General features: G+C 52.4%; 2 protein-coding genes across 6 annotated transcripts in view; one reads left to right on the plus strand and one right to left on the minus strand.

Moving 5' to 3' along the window:
* The window catches only part of SH2B1 (SH2B adaptor protein 1), a 27,007-nt gene extending 24,984 nt beyond the window's left edge, over positions 1 to 2,023 (minus strand). Inside the window, exon 1 of one of the 4 annotated variants that reach the window (XM_055099677.2) lies at positions 1,783 to 2,023. The gene's annotated coding sequence lies outside the window, so the exon portion shown is untranslated. The remainder of the gene's footprint in view (positions 1 to 1,782) is intronic. The other 3 variants (XM_055099679.2, XM_008978722.4, XM_063597487.1) reach the window with 3 other exon arrangements.
* TUFM (Tu translation elongation factor, mitochondrial) overlaps positions 1 to 5,810 on the plus strand; it is an 18,118-nt gene extending 12,308 nt beyond the window's left edge. For both annotated transcript variants that reach the window (XM_063597530.1, XM_063597529.1), the window contains exons 2-11: positions 1,982 to 2,386; positions 2,498 to 2,692; positions 3,124 to 3,290; positions 3,549 to 3,653; positions 3,742 to 3,906; positions 4,053 to 4,185; positions 4,266 to 4,370; positions 4,499 to 4,650; positions 4,745 to 4,864; positions 5,449 to 5,810. In XM_063597530.1, the coding sequence (XP_063453600.1) occupies positions 2,335 to 2,386; positions 2,498 to 2,692; positions 3,124 to 3,290; positions 3,549 to 3,653; positions 3,742 to 3,906; positions 4,053 to 4,185; positions 4,266 to 4,370; positions 4,499 to 4,650; positions 4,745 to 4,864; positions 5,449 to 5,622 (1,368 nt within the window). In that variant the 5' untranslated portion in view covers positions 1,982 to 2,334 and the 3' untranslated portion in view covers positions 5,623 to 5,810. The remainder of the gene's footprint in view (positions 1 to 1,981; positions 2,387 to 2,497; positions 2,693 to 3,123; positions 3,291 to 3,548; positions 3,654 to 3,741; positions 3,907 to 4,052; positions 4,186 to 4,265; positions 4,371 to 4,498; positions 4,651 to 4,744; positions 4,865 to 5,448) is intronic.
* The last annotated feature ends 5,283 nt before the right edge of the window (positions 5,811 to 11,093 follow it).

Genomic DNA, 11,093 nt, shown 5'->3' on the forward strand with positions numbered 1-11,093 from the left:
CCCTGACCGTCAGTTTTCACACCTGCAAAATGGAGGAAATAATAGCTCCTACTACCCAGGGTAGCACTGGGAGCGCTGATTGTGAAACAATAGGAATGCCTGACATCATAAAGCTCTAGTTCAGAGTTTCCCAAACTCCTCTGAGTTTTCATTTGAAAAAAAATTTTTTTTTTTTGGAGACGGAGTCTCGCTCTGTCGCCCAGGGTGGAGTGCAGTGGCACCATCTCAGCTCACTGCAACCTCCGCCTCCCGGGTGCAAACAATTATCCTGCCTCAGCCTCCCGAGTAGCTGGGACTACAGGTGCACACTGCCACGCCCAGCTCATTTTTTGTATTTTAGTAGAGACAGAGTTTCACAGTGTTGCCCAGGCTGTTCTCGAACTCTTGAACTCAGGCAATCCACCCGCCTGGCCTCCCAAAGTGCTAGGATTACAGGTGTGAGCCACCATGCCCGGCCAAAATATTTTTATAGAGATGGGGTCTTTCTTGGCTGAGCGTGGTAGCTCACGCCTGTAGTCCCAGCACTTTGGGAGGCCACAATGGGTGGATCACTTGAGGTCTGGAGTTCGAGAGCCGTCTGGCCAACGAGGTGAAACCCCGTCTGTACTAAAAATACTAAAATTAGCCAGGCATGGTGGCACATGCCTGTAGTCCCAGCTACTCATGAGGCTGAGGTAGGAGAATTGCTTCAACCCAGGAGGTGGAGGTTGCAGTGAGCCGAGATCGCCCCATTGCACTCCAGCCTGGGCGACAGAGTGAGACTCTGTCTCAAAAAAAAAAAAAAAAAAAAAAAGAGATGGGGTCTTTCTCTGTCACTCACGGTGGGGTGCAGTGTCATGATCATACCTCACCACAGCCTTGAACTCCTGAGCTCAGTCGATCCTCCTGCCTCAGCCTCCTGAGTAGGAGGGGCTATAGCTGCATGCTACTGTGCCTGGCTAATTTAAAATTTTTTTTTGTAGAGATAGGGTCTCCTAATCTGCCCAGGCTGGTCTTGAACTCCTGGCTTCAAACCGTCCTCCCACCTCAGCCTCCCAAACTGCTGGGACTATAGGCTGGGACTATAGCCACCGTGCCCAGCCTCTTCTCAGTTTTAGAAGAGTGTTTGTTATATAGCTTCCCAGTGTGCATAGACCCCACGGAATCATAACCTCCAGGGGAGGAATTGGGGAATCTATTTGAAACAAACACTGTCCACTGAGTCTCAGGATCTGATGAGTTCCGAAACATTAGCCAGGGTTAAGCAGCCATAATTAACACTTTGGAGTGCCCTGTGGAAGCTGCCATGAGATGATGGATGTGAAAGTTAAGGGACATTGACTACCCTTGCACCCATTCATTCAACATTCACTGCATGCTCCACCCTGTTAGGTGCTGGGGCCACCGACAGATTAAAGGAGACTCAGCCTGCCCTTAAAGGTTCCCCTAGCTGGTTCCTCATCCTTGGCTCCTCATCTGCAAAATTAGATGGGTGGGGCGATGCCCAAAGGAATTGCTCCTTAGGCTGCTGAGAGGCTACAGGGGTGGGCAGCGAAGCTGTCTGTCTTGTGGGCTCTGGCCCTGTGAGGTCTAGCAGTACAGGGTCCCCGCAAGCTGCCTGACCTCACAGGGCCCAACACTGACTCCTACCCAGTTCATCTCCTCTCAGGGCTAGATGTCAGGCTCTCCCTATGAAGTGGATACTACTATTCCCATTTTACAGATTAGAAAACAAAGTCTCAGCGAAGAGGGAGGTCACACTTCACCCCATCCCCGAAAGGCGTCCAGGACCTGGTCCCCTACCTCCAGCTGCGGCAGAGGCGGCCAGATATCTCGCAAGACCCGCGTAGCGAGTCGGACTCCGGGGGACTCGGGGTCTCTCTCTGCCGGGCCCAGGAGGAGGTTCCTGAGCAGTCGGAGCCGCAGCTGCCTCCCGGAGCCCGAGCCCCTCCCTCCGGGTCCGGCCTAGCCCGCCTGACTCCCACTCTGATCACCTCCACAGCCCGCCGACCTGAGAACTACTACGCCCATGAGCCTTCGCGGCGCCGGTGATTTAGGGGACGCTCCCCAGTGCCCCCTGCGACCGCCAGAGAGAAGTACGTTGCCCCTCAGCCCGAGAGGCGCGAGTGGTGGAAAACCTCTCCATCATACTCCGCCCTCGAGACACCAGTCCCCTCCATGACGTCTTCAGCCGCGCGCCCGACGTCGGCTGAGACGGCCATAGACACTGGCGGCTAGAGGGGCCCGGACTTGCCCTCCCAGCCCTAACTTCCGCCGGAAGTGCCTTCCAGCCGCAGGCGCCCTTCCTCTGCTGTGCGCTCGGGCTCCCCGCTCCCCGGTTCCCGGGGCGCGAGTATGACCACAATGGTGGCCGCCACCCTGCTGCGCGCGACGCCCCACTTCAGCGGTAAGTGGTCAGGGAGGGCGATGGCGGCCCAGGAACACTTTGGGGGAGTGGTAGGTGGCTGGGTTCGGTCTGACCCCTTACCTGCCTGACTCCAAGCTTCGGTCCCGGCAGGTCTCGCCGCCGGCCGGACCTTCCTGCTGCAGGGTCTGTTGCGGCTGCTGAAAGCCCCGGCATTGCCTCTCTTGTGCCGCGGCCTGGCCGTGGAGGCCAAGAAGACTTACGTGCGCGACAAGCCACATGTGAATGTGGGTACCATCGGCCATGTGGACCACGGCAAGACCACGCTGACTGCAGCTATCACGAAGAGTGAGTGGGGTTAGGGCGTCCAGCAGCGCACTATCTACTGATGGGACCTGGAGCCAGGGAGGCAAGGCCAGCAGAGTGTCTGCTGGAGGAGTTTACTGTGGCCCCAAGAGCCCGAATTTGTGCGGCAGGTGGATTGGGAGATGCAAGAGACAAATTTCTCCTGAACAGGAAGAACTTTGTGATCCACCAATGGCTTGGGGATCACAAAGTCGTGGGGAATGCTCTGCAAGCAGAGGCTGTACCCTAAAGAAGTCACAGGGCAGACCCTTAAGGCCCTCTAACATTTCTTTCTGACCCACAGTTCTCTCTGCTGGAAGAGTTAGAGATTGGAGGAGGTTATGTATTTAGGTGGGAGGGTTCAGGGGCGTGGTCTAAGCTCTGCCTCTAGCACTGGAACTTTAGCTGAGAGGTGTGTTCTTTTCCTCCTTTAGTTCTAGCTGAGGGAGGTGGGGCTAAGTTCAAGAAGTACGAAGAGATTGACAATGCCCCGGAGGAGCGAGCTCGGGGTATCACCATCAATGCGGCTCATGTGGAGTATAGCACTGCCGCCCGCCACTACGCCCACACAGACTGCCCGGGTCATGCAGATTATGTTAAGGTGAGGGTTGCTGGGACACTGGAGACAGGGCCAGAAGCTGCCTCTTGTCAGGATAAATGTTAGGCTTGTGGAGAGGAGATTAAGATATTCAGTGTTTGGGTATGAGATGGCAGGTTTGTGGTCTTGGCCACTCAGAATGGGTGGTGAGGAGATGGTAGAGAAAGGTGGGCCTGAGTTTCTAACTGCTACACTTGGCTATATGGATGTGAACTGAAGAGCTCGTTGAACTTGGCTGTTTCCTCTCCTCCTCCTCTCCAGAATATGATCACAGGCACTGCACCCCTCGACGGCTGCATCCTGGTGGTAGCAGCCAATGACGGCCCCATGCCCCAGACCCGAGAGCACTTATTACTGGCCAGACAGGTACTCAGAGCCTGGGTAAGGATGCAAAAGGGAAGAGTGGGGAGTTGAGCCCCTCTGGATATTGTCCCTGTCTCTCTGGCATCTACAGATTGGGGTGGAGCATGTGGTGGTGTATGTGAACAAGGCTGACGCTGTCCAGGACTCTGAGATGGTGGAACTGGTGGAACTGGAGATCCGAGAGCTGCTCACCGAGTTTGGCTATAAAGGGGAGGAGACCCCAGTCATCGTAGGCTCTGCTCTCTGTGCCCTTGAGGTGAACGCGGGGTCAGGCAGGGCAGCTGCTGCAGAGGGTGGGGCTGGATGGGCACCCAGAGCTCTGCTTTGTGTCTGGGAAGTGGCTCTTGATAATCGAGGGAAGTAGAATGGGGATTTCAGAGTCCTGGCACTTCCCCTCAACAGGGTCGGGACCCTGAGTTAGGCCTGAAGTCTGTGCAGAAGCTACTGGATGCTGTGGACACGTACATCCCAGTGCCCGCCCGGGACCTGGAGAAGCCTTTCCTGCTGCCTGTGGAGGCGGTGTACTCCGTCCCTGGTGAGGACTCTGCCTGTTCCCACGCACTCTAGCAGAAGCCTAGCTCGGGGTCCCTGATATCCTGTCTTATTCCCTCCCAGGCCGTGGCACCGTGGTGACAGGTACACTAGAGCGTGGCATTTTAAAGAAGGGAGACGAGTGTGAGCTCCTAGGACATAGCAAGAACATCCGCACTGTGGTGACAGGTTCGGGAAGCCAGTCTGGAGAGCAGGGGCTGGCTGAAGGGTGGCCTTACCCCGGCAGATCCCTTGTGCCTTCCCTCTGTCTCACATTCGCCTTCCTTCTCCCTGCTTCTTTTCCCCTTCCGTCCTAGGCATTGAGATGTTCCACAAGAGCCTGGAGAGGGCCGAAGCCGGAGATAACCTCGGGGCCCTGGTCCGAGGCTTGAAGCGGGAGGACTTGCGGCGGGGCCTGGTCATGGTCAAGCCGGGTTCCATCAAGCCCCACCAGAAGGTGGAGGCCCAGGTGAGGGCTCCAGGTGACGGTGGGCAGGGTTGAGCCAAGCTCTCCCCAGCCTCCAGCCAAGCCCAGCTCACCGTCATTGCTCACTCTCCTCCAGGTTTACATCCTCAGCAAGGAGGAAGGTGGCCGCCACAAGCCCTTTGTGTCCCACTTCATGCCTGTCATGTTCTCCCTGACTTGGGACATGGCCTGTCGGATTATCCTGCCCCCAGAGAAGGTACGGTGGGTGGGAGGAATGTAGGGTGGAGGGGGGACTTTTTATATTACCTTTGCTTCACTCATAGTTCCAAAGATACACTGTGACAACCCGAGTGGCTTTATTTCCTTAGGTGGAAAGGGGCTGCTTGCCGCTGCTAGCCAACAGAAGGGGCATGGCCCATGGACTTAGGGGCGGGAGTCCTCATCCAGTATGCCCTAAGCTGAAGCAGGTTAAAAGTTTAGCTCTGCCAGCATGTACCCACAGAAAGATTTCCTAGAAAAGGTCTCTTCTTTTTGAGAGTTTCACTATATATGAAGGCTTAAGTCCTGTGACCAAGAAACCTGCATAACCCACAACTTCCTAGACATTTTTTTCTCAAGAACATACGTTAGGAACACTCATCACTGGTCTCTTTTATGTTTTCTTGTCTCAATATGCTGTTTGCATCTGCCTGACAGCCTGAGATGGATGAAGCTGTCCCCAGGCAGAACCATTCCCCTGCTGCATTCTCCCATGACTCTTAACCTCCGAGGTAGCCAAAAAAGACTTAAGGAATGAAGGCACCCTGGAGGCCACGCATGATCCTTCTCTTCCTACTCTAGGAGCTTGCCATGCCCGGGGAGGACCTGAAGTTCAACCTAATCTTGCGGCAGCCAATGATCTTAGAGAAAGGCCAGCGTTTCACCCTGCGAGATGGCAACCGGACTATTGGCACCGGTCTAGTCACCAACACGCTGGCCATGACTGAGGAGGAGAAGAACATCAAATGGGGTTGAGTGTGCAGACCTCTGCTCAGCTTCCCTTGCGTTTAAGGCCTGCCCTAGCCAGGGCTCCCTCCTGCTTCCAGTACCCTCTCATGGCATAGGCTGCAACCCAGCAGAGGGCAGCTAGATGGACATTTCCCCTGCTCGGAAGGGTTGGCCTGCCTGGCTGGGGAGGTCAGTAAACTTTGAATAGTAAGCCAGCAAGTGTCCTGTGTCCTTTGTGCAAATTGGAGAGGATGGGGGAGGACAAAAAGGGTGTTGAACCCCAGACAGATGGGGAGCTTGTGAGATCCCAGAGCAATTTTAACAGAGAAATCAAGTCCAGTGAGCTTAGTGATTGCCTAGACACAGTAGGATGCCATTATTCAGCCTCCTGGGAGATAGTGGGAAAGAATGTTCTATCGCTCTGGAGCCAGCATGGCTTCAGCTCAGGTACCAAACCCATCTTGTTTCCTCGGAATACTAAGTGAATGTCTAGCATCCATTCACATTGTGGGAACAGGGACTGGACAGGCATACCTCAGATGCTGTAGGTTTGCTTCCAGACTACCACAATAAAGCAGGTCACAAATTTTTTGATTTCTCAGTGAAGTTATGTTTATATTATAGTTGACCCTTGAACAATGCAGGGGTTAGGGGTGCCAGCCCCCCTCCATGCAGCCACAAATCCACATATAACTTGTTTTTGAGTGGGACCAGCTTTGTGCAGTGGCAGTATCATAGCCAATGACTCCATGATGACTTGAAATATAATCAGCATTGGCAATTTTCGACGGTCTCTATGGGGAGGCTGAACAAAGGGAAAAGAAGAGATATAGGGTCTCACTGTCACCCAGGCTGGGTGCGGTGGCACCATCCTAGCTCACTGCAGCCTTGGACTCCTGGGCTCAACCTTGGTCTCCCCAACTGCTGGGATTAGAGGTGTAAGCTACCGTGTCTGGCTCCTCACATATAACTTGACTCCCCCAAAATGTAACTAGTAACCTGCTGCTGGCCAGAAGCCTTGCTGATAGCATACAAACACATACTTTGTGTGTTATATGTATTATATACTGTATTCTTACAATAAAACTAGAGAGTGGCCAGGCGCGGTGGCTCACGCCTGTAATCCCAGCACTTTGGGAGATTGAGATGGGTGGATCACAAGGTCAGGAGTTCGAGACCAGCCTGGCCAACATGGTGAAACCGTGTCTCTACTAAAAATACAAAAAAATTAGCCGGGTGTGGTGGCACATGCCTGTAATTCCAGCTACTCGGGAGGCTGAGGCAGGAGAATTGCTTGAATCCAGGAGGCGGAGGTTGCGGTGAGCTGAGATCGCGCCACTGCACTCCAGCCTGGGTGACAGAGCGAGACTCCATCTCAAAAAAAAAAAAAAAACAATAAAACTAGAGAAAGTGTTAAGAAAATCATAAGGAAAATACATTCACTATCAAGTGGAAGTGGATCATCATAAAGGCCCTCGTCTTCACGTTTCTTAGGAGGAGGCCAAAGGGGAGACAGGCAGACTCAGTGTAACTTGTATTTGAAAAAATTCACATGTAAGTGGATCTGTGCAGTTTGAACCCCAATCGCTTAAGGGTCAACTGTACACTATATTAAGTGTGTAATGTCTAGGAAAACTTTATTTAAAAATACTTGAGCCGAGGCCGGGCACGGTGGCTCACGCCTGTAATCCCAGCACTTTGGGAGGCCAAGGCGGGCAGATCACCTGAGATCAGGAGTTTGAGACCAGCCTGGCCAATGTGGTGAAACCCTGTCTCTAATAAAAATACAAAAAAATGAGCCAGGCATGGTGGCAGGTGCCTGTAATCCCAGCTATTCGGGAGGCTGAGGCAGGAGAATCGCTTGAACCTGGGAAGTGGTGGAGGTTGCAGTGAGCTGAGATCGTGCCATTGCACTCTAGCCCGGGCAACAAGAGCAAAAGTCCATCTCAAAAAAAAAATAATAATACTTGAGCTGAGATTGCACCATTGCACTCCAGCCTGGGTGACAGAGCAAGACTCGTCTCAAAAAAAACAACTTTAGACCAGGAGGCCGAGGTGGGCGATCACGAGGTCAGGAGATCGAGCCCATCCTGGGCAATACGGTGAAACCCCATCTCTACTAAAAATAGAAAAAAATTAGCTGGGCGTGCTGGCGCGCGCCTGTAGTCTCAGATACTCGGAGGCGGAAGCAGGAGAATCACTTGAACCGGGGAGGTGGAGGTCGCAGTGAGCCGAGATCGCATCACTGCACTCCAGCCTGGCAACAAGGTGAGACTCTGTCTCAAAAAAGAAAAATAAAAAAATAAAATTAAGAAAAGAGGCCGGGTGTGGTACCTCACATCTATAATCCCAGCATTTTGGGAGGCCAAAGCGGGCAGATCACTTGAGGCCAGGAGTTTGAGACCAGCCTGGGCAACATGGCGAAACCCCATTCTACTAAAAATACAAAAATTAGCCAGGCAGGGCCGGGTGCGGTAGTTCACGCCTATAATCCCAGCACTTTGGGAGGCCAAGGCGGGCAGATCACGAGGTCAGGAGATCGAGACCACGGTGAAACCCCGTCTCTACTAAAAAATACAAAATTTAGCTGGGTGCGGTGGCGGGCGCCTGTAGTCCCAGCTACTCAGGAGGCTGAGGCAGGAGAATGGCGTGAACCCGGGAGGCGGAGCTTGCAGTAAGCCGAGATCGCGCCACTGCACTCCAGCCTGGGCGACACAGCCAGACTGTCTCAAGAAAAAAAAAATTAGCCAGGCAGGCCAGGCACGGTGGCTCACGCTTGTAATCCCAGCACTTTGGGAGGCCAAGGCAGGCAGATCACCTGAGGTCAGGAGTTCGAGACCAACCTGGCCATTATGATGAAACCCCGTCTCTACTAAAAATACAAAAATTAGCCAGGCGTAGTGGCAGGCGCCTGTAATTCCAGCTACTCAGGAGGCTGAGGCAGGAGAATCGCTTGAACCCGCGAGGCAGAGGTTGCAGTGAGCCAAGATCACACCATTGCACTCCAGACTGGGCAACAGAGTAAGACTCTGTCTCAAAAAAAAAAATTAGCCAGGCATGGTGGCTTGCGCTTGTAGTCTCAGCTACTCAGGAGGCTGAGGCACAAGAATCACTTGAACCCGAGAGGCAGAGGATGCAGTGAGCCGAGATTGCGCCACTGCACTCCAGCCTGGGCGACAGAGTGAGACTCTGTCTCAAAAGAAGAGAAAAAGGCCGGTTGTGGTGGCTCATGCCTGTAATCCCAGCACTTTGGGAGGCCGAGGCAGGCGGATCCCTTGAGCCCAGGAGTTCCAGAGCAGCCTGAGCAACATAGGGAGACTCTGTTTCCATATAAAAAAGAAAAAATAGCCAGGCGCGGTGGCTCACGCCTGTAATCCCAGCATTTCGGGAGGCCGAGGCGGGTGGATCATGAGGTCAGAGTTCAAGACCAGCCTGGCCAAGATGGTGAAACCCCGTCTCTACTAAAAATAAAGACAATTAGCCGGGCGTGGTGGCAGGCACCTGTAATCCCAGCTACTTGGGAGGTTGAGGCAGGAGAATCACTTGAACCAGGGAGGCAGAGGTTGCAGTGAGCCGAGATTGCGCCAATGCACTCCAGCCTGGGCAACACAGTGAGACTCCTTCTCAAAAAAAAAAAAAAAAAAAAAAAAGGAAAGAAAAAATAAATTTAAAAAAGGAATAAAGAAAAAGGCCACTTCTCTAATATGCAGGGAATAAACTATGAGTGAATTTCAAAAACTTGGGAGTGATGACTGGCAAGGATGCTGACACCAAGCAAAGCAAGGCTCGGCAGAGGTTAACAGGCACCCCTATCACAAATGCATCCTGACAAGTGAATACACACCCAGGATGGCTAAGATGAGCTCCCAGAAGGGAGGGCTCTTGGGCCCAACTTAAGAGCTGTTTTGAGAAAATGCAAAACCTGATTTTTGACTCCAGAACAGAGGCAAACTAAGGGAAGTGGGTGAGAGAAGAGGAAGAGGGAAGAACTTTGCAAAAAGAACTGTCCAATGACAGGGCAGATTTGTCTTCTCCTCAGTGCTCAAGGCAAGGCTGACATGACAGGGGCTGCCAAGAGGAATTTCTGGCTGGCTGAAGGCTAAGTTCCCTTCCAACTTTGAGATTTCTGCTCAAAGATGGTAAACATACAGTAGTCTCTGCCCTTATCCCTGGTTTCAGTTATCCACTGTCAACGCTGGTCTGATTATTTCTGGAATTTTCTTTTTTTTTTTTTTTTTGAGACAGTCTCTGTCACCCAGGCTGGAGTACCGTGGCACGATCTCGGCCCACTGCAACCTCTGCATCCCGGGTTCAAGTGATTCTCCTGCCTCAGCCTTCAAGTAGCTGGGATTACAGGCACCCACCACCACACCTGGCTAACCTGTATTTTTAGTAGAGATGGCATCTCACCATGTTGGCCAACCTGATCTCGAACTCCCAACCTCAAATAATCCACCTTCCTCGGCCTCCCAAAGTATGGGATTACAGGCGTGAACCACCGCACCCAGCTGGAATTTTCTTTTTTTTTTTCCTGAGACAGAGTCTCGCTCTGTCGCCAGGCCAGAGTGCAGTGGCACGATCTCTACTCACTGCAACCCCCACCTCCTGGGCTCAAGCCATTCTCCTGTCTCAGCCTCCCAAGTAGCTGGGCCGACAGGGATGCGCCACTATGCCCAGCTAATTTTTGTATTTTTAGTAGACAGGGTTTCACCATGTTGGCCAGGATGGTCTCGATCTCTTGACCTCATGATCCACCCACCTCAGCCTCCCAAAGTGCTAGGATTACAGGTGTGAGCCACCGCGCCTGGCCTAGAATTTTCTATTTAACAGTTCAGATTTTAAGTTGAGCACCATTCTGAGTAGTATGATGAAATCTTTTGCCATCCTGCTCCATCCATCCTGTCAAGACGTGAACCATCCCTTTGCCTGTTAGTCACTTTAGTAGCCGTGCTGGTTATCAGATTGACCGTTACAGCACTCCAATGATCGTGTTCAAGTAGCCCTGATTTACTCAGTGATGGCCCCGAAGCACAAGAGTATTGTGCCTAATTTAGAAACTAAACCTCATCATAGCTATAGGAAAAAAACATAGTATACATAAGGTTTGGTACTATGGGCATCCACTGGGGATCTCAGATCACATCCCCCCCAGATACGGGCGGACTGCTGTACAATCTGCAGTCCTTCCAGAAAGCATCAAAATGACTACTCAGCTGGGTGTGGTGGCTCACACCTGTAATCCCCAGCACTTTGGGAGGCCAAGGCAGAACGGCTTGAGCCCAGGAGTTCGAGACCAGCCTGGCCAACATAATGGGACTCTGTCTCTTAAAAAAAAAAAAAAAAATTGAAAGATTACTCAGTAATACTTGCCATATTTCATAGGAGATACCTGTCTCTCCATCTACACTTCAAATATCCTGAGCCCAGGCTCCTGCACCACCCCACATCTACCTGCTGAGTGCTCTTGGGACTCCAACCCTGCCCATTTTTAGCATCCA

This window comes from Pan paniscus, chromosome 18, assembly GCF_029289425.2.
Source record: "Pan paniscus chromosome 18, NHGRI_mPanPan1-v2.0_pri, whole genome shotgun sequence".
NCBI classification, from domain to species: domain Eukaryota; kingdom Metazoa; phylum Chordata; class Mammalia; order Primates; family Hominidae; genus Pan; species Pan paniscus.